The following is a 6,325-nucleotide window of genomic DNA, read 5'->3' as shown; positions in this document are numbered from 1 at the left end:
GATGGATGGATGGATGGATGGATGGATGGATGGGTGGGTGGTGCACCGCTGCAGAGCCTTCTCGTGCCTCTAGTGGCTGAAAATGGTAATGTTTACTCTGGTTCATGTCGGAATGAATGAACATTTCAAGCGTCAGTCAAAAATTGCGTTATGAATATAAAAAAATTAAAAAAGCGTATATAAGGGGATTCGGTGTACAAGTCACAGGACTTGCAAATTTATGCAACAAACTGCGACTTATACGCCAAAACATACGGTAAACAAACATGTTACCAACCTCAAACCAACAAAAATCTACACATAAAGCAAATAGCTTCAGTTATGCATGTAATCTTTACAAAATTTAGTTTAGGCTCCTACAAGTCACATAGTGGACCAACCAGTTTGACGGTGATGAGATAGTTTCTGGGGTCCGCCCTCTCCCCCCGTCGACTCCTCTGAGGCAGCCATAGCCAAAGTGGTTCAAAACATCAAAGTTCATGCTCAATAATCCAGGTGAAAAATCTTGTGGTCTTCTTACCATCAAACTGGTTGGCCCACTATGTTTGATGAGTTTGTTGTGGCTCCTCGGACTGAAGAAGTCCTTTGGATGAAGGACGAAATGTCTCAACAACCAAAAAGAAACAGTCCAGAGGACTTTACTGGATATTTTACCTGGATTGTTGAGCCTGAACTTCGAGGATAACGCTAAAGTTTTGACTCAAACCACGAGTATACGAGTACACTCAGTATACGAGCAGCTTAGCTTGAAAGCGGTGGGCGACAAGCATCCCTTCAAGAAATTCTAGGCCTTTAATTTAAAGGATGTGCCTTTGAAAATATTTAAAACGTGTTGTTTGTAAAGAAGAGTCTTTAATCTCAGTGACTCGTTGTGTATTATATGACAGAAAAGAGGAACAAAGTTTAGCTTTGTCTGCAGGTGGTCCAAAGTACTGATCGTGCTGGTCCACGTGTCCTTGACCCGAGATCTTCGTCTCTCGTCAAGGTCGTCTTCGCTCTGCAGGTTATGCCGATTAAAGGCAGCGTTTACAGCAGAAACCGCAGCAATCTGCCACCAGCTCTGCCTTCCCGCCTGTTTGACGCTTCAGTCGGCAGCTAGCAGCCTGATTACAGCCGGCTTTATGGCTCAGCCCGAACAGATGGCGTGCAGATAGCGCCGGGCCGCCTGTCAGCGCTCATTTCACCCACCACAACTCCACGGTTTGTCACAGCGAGACACAAAACAAAGCATTCTCTATCGAAAACATAAAAGTTATTTTATGTAGATATTAAAACTTGTGCAAATCTCCAAACACGTGCAGTTTTATTGACATCATCAGTGGTGTTTTACATCTCCTTTGGCTCTATGCGTCATTAAAAATGGCACAAAAAGCTGTTTGGTGGGATTTAAATGAAGCCTTTAAAGAAAAACGACACATTTCTCCTGACGGACGAGGTTTAGATGCGCTGGCACCTCCATTTGTTTAGTGTAAGACGTTTTTAAACACTTTCCGAAGTGGACGATTTGAGTGTGAATGCAAATATATGGAGCTTTTCGGACGCACCGTCACTTCAGGTCCTAAAAACGACAACTGAGTCGTTTTGATTCGTTTTTCGTGTCTGTCTCGACACTGAAACTTTTTTTTTTTTTATTACAACTGACGTCATATCGATTCGTTAGTCACCACTGCTAATCCATCAACGCAAACACAAAAATGGCTTTAAGCTAGTCATTTTTATGGTGATTAGGCTAATGTTTTGGGTGGTAGTAGCAGAGAGTCATCACTAAAGCATACTCTGAACCCAAACAGATCACATGTCTGTTTAAAACTTAAACTTGAAATGCGGAGAACGATATGCATTCCTTCAAGGAATGCTACTTTCATTTTTGATCTCCTGTGAGTTTTTGTGAACCGACTCACAACTAAAGGAATTGAATTTCCTGCAAAAATGCAATGTGAATGCTTCTTGCTGGAAAAACAGCTGAAATGAGCTAAAAACATGCTGAAATGTATAAGCAGAAAAAATACATTTTCATAACTTTGCTTAAATAAGCAGAAATTATCTTAAAAATGAGTAAATTAGCTGAAAAAAAGAAGAAGTATCTGAATCATCATCATCATCATCATGAAGTATCAGAATTATCTGAAAAAAGTTTTAAAAAAATTTTAACAGCTGAATGGTAGCTAAAATAGCAGAAAGAAGCTTAAATTACCCAAAGGAAGTGGAGAGAGCACCATTGTGATCAATAAGACTTGAAGAAGCAGAAATAAGCACAAAAAATGGAAATTATCTGAAAAAATATGAAATTAAAAAAGAAATTAGCAAGAAATAGCTGAAAAGTAGCTAAAATGGCAGAAAGAAGCTTAAACTACCTGAAGGAAGCGGAGAAAGCACAATTATGACCAATAGGACTGGAAGAAGCAGAAATGAGCACAAAAAAGTTGAAATTATCTAAAAAAAAGTTTTAAAAAATTACAAAAAAAAAACAACAGCTCAATGGTAGCTAAAATAGCAGAAAGAAGCTTAAATTACCCATAGGAAGTGGAGAGAGCACCATTGTGATCAGTAAGACTTGAAGAAGCAGACATAAGCACAAAAAAATGGAAATTATCTGGAAAAAAAAAGAAATTAAAAATCAGCTGAATAGTAGCTAAAAAAAAAGGCAGAAAAATGCTCAAATTACCAGAAGGAAGTGGAGAGAGAACATTTTTGCTGAATTAGGCTGAAAAAAGTTTAAATGAGTGCAAATAATGTAGAATTAAGTGAAAAGGCAAAAATTAGCACAAAAAAGCTAAATAGTAGCTGAAATAACAGAGAAAGCTGAAGCGTGCAGAAATAAGCTTAAATGAGTATAGCAAGCTGAAATTAGCTGAAAGTAGTTAGAAGAAGCACTTTTTTGTTAGAAGAAAGATTCTGAAAGGAACAAAACAGCTGCCAAAAAAAAAAAAACCCTGCTTAAATTAGCTGAAATTAGCTGAAGAAAAAAATACAAGGAAGCTGAAAGAAGCTAAACCAGAACAAAATGTGAAAGGAGCAGTAAAAGGTTGTAAACATATTTAAAGATTTGAAGGATGTAAAATGAGCTCAATTCATTCTCTATGAGAGTGAAATGTCAGACAAGGCTAATGTGAATGCTTGATAAACATCCACACAATAAAATGGTAAAAATTAAAAGACTCATGGACTAATTTCTGATCATCCCCACTTGATAAAATCAGATACTTCTTCCTCCGGGGCTCCTAAATGTGACTTTTTATACATCACACACCTGTTGCAACTCCTAGCTGTCTCCAGCTTTGTCTTACAGACTTGATGTGATGCTCTTATTTTGACACATTCACTCTGTTGTCTGTCTGTTAGCAGCAGATTGCTTTTGAGCTGATTAGGCCTTGAAAGTTACTCGCTCTGTGTTTTACTGCTGTGACTGCACTTAACTCATGCAGCGGACTCGCTCCACAATGCATCGTACAATGAGGCGCTTTGCTCAAAAGTGCTTCCCGCAAAGTGAACAAAACAGAAGTGGGAATTCAGCCCAAAATAAAAAAAAAACAATCTCTTTTCATTGTCCATGTTTTGTGGGTGAGTTTGTGTGGGCGCGCTTATAGAGGGTTCATAAAAGAAAATGACAGATGAGGGATGCAGTGATCCATTTCACACGACCCGGATCCCATTTCTGATGATTTCTGCTGGACCTCGGAGTCTATTCATCACTTTAAAGCTGCTGATGGCTCCGGCATCCCATCATTTCAGACATCTAAATGTGATATAACCCCGAGGTTCTTTGGCAGCTCACAAACAAAAAAATGGAAAATAGACATGTTTTCAGTGTTTAGACAAAATTGCAAACGACTCAGTATGCTCAGTATGAAACTGTCCAGATGACCTGACTGAAAAATATTGGACTCAGTATGCTGTTTAACCACACTTAAATATAAAAACAAGTTAAAAAGTATCCTAATTTCAACTACTGAAAAGGCAAAACTCATATTTATAAAAAAAAGAATACGACTGTTCAAACAAGAACATGGTGTTAACACAAACTATAACAATCCTGTGAAAATACACTGTGAATACTTATTGCTGAAAGGTGCTGAAGAAGCTGAAACTAAGCTGTAAATTTCCAATAACAGAACTGCTACCACTTGTTTAATATGAACTATTGAACATGTAGCCAAAAGTCGTTAAATGATAGGTGTAAATGCTAGCAATTAGCAGGAAAAAGGTAGTTAAGAGTCAAAGGTAGTTAAATGCTTGCAAAAAAAGCTAACAATGCTAGCGTAGAGCCAGCAGTAGCGAAACAATTAAAAAAAGTCAGAAAATACTAGCTAAGACCCACAAATGTCACAATGGGCTGGTGTTGGTGAACCCATTTGTGCAGACAAGTAGGCAAGAACTTAGGGTAAATATAAAATAAAGGATTTATTTTACAAAAACAAAAGACTGACTGGGCAGCAAAACTTAGGTGAGACATCAGGGAGTACTCAGGGAACAGACAGGTCATCACCAGTGGACAGAAGACAATGCCAGGATGAGGGTCAAGACAAACACACAATACCTGTGAGCTTACACAGCTGTGGAAAATAGAACAAATCAGACACAAGGGAGCAGGACAGAGACACAACACTAGATGGAGCTAGACACTAGGAACACACAAATCATATAAAGACAAAAACAGAGGATGAGAAGAAAGCAAGACAAAAACCCAACACCAGATGGGGCTAACCACTAGGGGACAAAAACCACAACCCCTACAAACAAGTAGTGAAGCACTAACAGTTTGCAAGATAAAGCTAGCTCAGAGTCAGAAGTAGTGAAACGCTAGCAAAAAACATAAATGCTAAGTAGTAGAAAAGCCAGAAAAACTAATTTAGTGTAAGAAGCAGCAACATACTAATAAAAATAAAACGTTAGCAAAGAAAGACAGAAAAAGCTCTTTTTAGAGGCAGAAGAATCGAATTGCTAACAAAAAAACAGGAAAAAATGCTAGCTAAGAGTCAGAAGTAGCAAAACACCAACAAAAAAAGCTAGAACAATCTTGCTTAGATGCAGAAGTAGCAAAATGCTAGGTTATAGTCAAAAGTAGCAAAATGCTAGTATAAAAAGCACCGTAAGGCTAGTTTAGAAGAGGAAGTAGAAAAATGCTAACAAAAATGCAGAAAAATGCTAACTAACAGCCAGAAATAGTGAAATGCTAGCAAGAAATAAAAAAGCTAGCTTAGAATCAGAAATTGCAAAATGCTTGCAAAAGAGCATGAAAAGGCCGGCTAGAGGCAGAAGTATTGAAATGCTTGCAAAAAGCAAGTAAATGTTTTCTAAGAGCTAGAAGTAGCTAAGTGAAGTCCTGTTGTGAAGTTTAACATCCTTTGTTTAACGGTTATCAAATTAGACCTATTTAAAGTAAATTGTGACTTTTGACTTAATGATCTTGACTGTGGAGACATTTTCTAGTTCTGTGCCAGTGGGAGACATTTATTTGTCCTTCTTCACAAAATCTGCATGTTTGGTTGAGACTCTTGTGCACTCACACCCCTTCTCTTCCTCTGCCCCCGTGAGCATGCTAAAATGAAACTTGTGTTCTTGTTTGTGTTCATTTTGACCAGATTGTGGGTTTAACAGAATTATTTGTGTGTGCAGGATGGAAGAGACGGTGCGGTCGCTGCTGCAGAGTCAGGGAGTCCTGGAGCAGACTGCTGTGGACACAGTGGATATCATGAAGGCCTATAAGGTAACCCACATGATCACTTTGATCCCACCCTACAGTGAAGCATAGCAGTGGTAGCGTCATGGTGTGGATGTCTGTCATCAGTAGGGATTAGGAAACTGGTCAGATAAATAAATAAATAAAACATGGATTACGCAAAATATTTTACTTGTGTTGGCAAAATGAGTCTGAATGAGCATAAGCTGCAGTGAGATAATATGGAGTTTGCCATCATTTAGATTTGTGTAAAAACGAGTCCATAAACACAAGACGTCTATCAATCTCAGTAACTAAAATAGCCTAAAATCGTCTTAGCTCATTTTTAAATTAGTTTTCTAACAAATGTGTCTAAAAGATAAAATAAATCTAAGGGTCAAGCATAAAGAGTCTGGCTAAAAACAGCAACTGGCCTCGCTAAAAGCCGTGACGGGCCTAGCTAAAAGCAGCGAAGAGCCTAGGTAAAAGCAGCGAAGAGCCTAGCTAAAAGCAGCGAAGAGCCTAGCTAAGAGCAGCGAAGAGCCTAGGTAAAAGCAACAAAGGACCTAGCTATAAGCAACAAAGGTCCTAGCTAAAAGCAGTGAAGAGCCTAGCTAAAAGCAGCGAAGAGCCTAGCTAAAAGCAGCGAAGAGCCTAGCTAAGAGC

The 6,325-nt window shown here is 38.6% G+C and overlaps 1 protein-coding gene across 1 annotated transcript in view; it reads left to right on the top strand.

Annotated features, from left to right (window-relative positions):
• Positions 1-6,325, top strand: part of LOC119429098 (nck-associated protein 5) — a 90,036-nt gene that overhangs the window by 25,365 nt on the left and 58,346 nt on the right. Inside the window, exon 3 of the mRNA XM_037696816.1 lies at positions 5,617-5,707. Coding sequence (XP_037552744.1) covers positions 5,617-5,707 — 91 coding nt within the window. The remainder of the gene's footprint in view (positions 1-5,616; positions 5,708-6,325) is intronic.

Source organism: Nematolebias whitei, chromosome 23 (assembly GCF_014905685.2).
Source record: "Nematolebias whitei isolate Nwh7 chromosome 23, NemWhi1, whole genome shotgun sequence".
Taxonomy (NCBI): domain Eukaryota; kingdom Metazoa; phylum Chordata; class Actinopteri; order Cyprinodontiformes; family Rivulidae; genus Nematolebias; species Nematolebias whitei.
The sequence above is the reverse complement of the archived record's forward strand: the minus strand, read 5'-3'. Positions and strand labels throughout refer to the sequence as shown.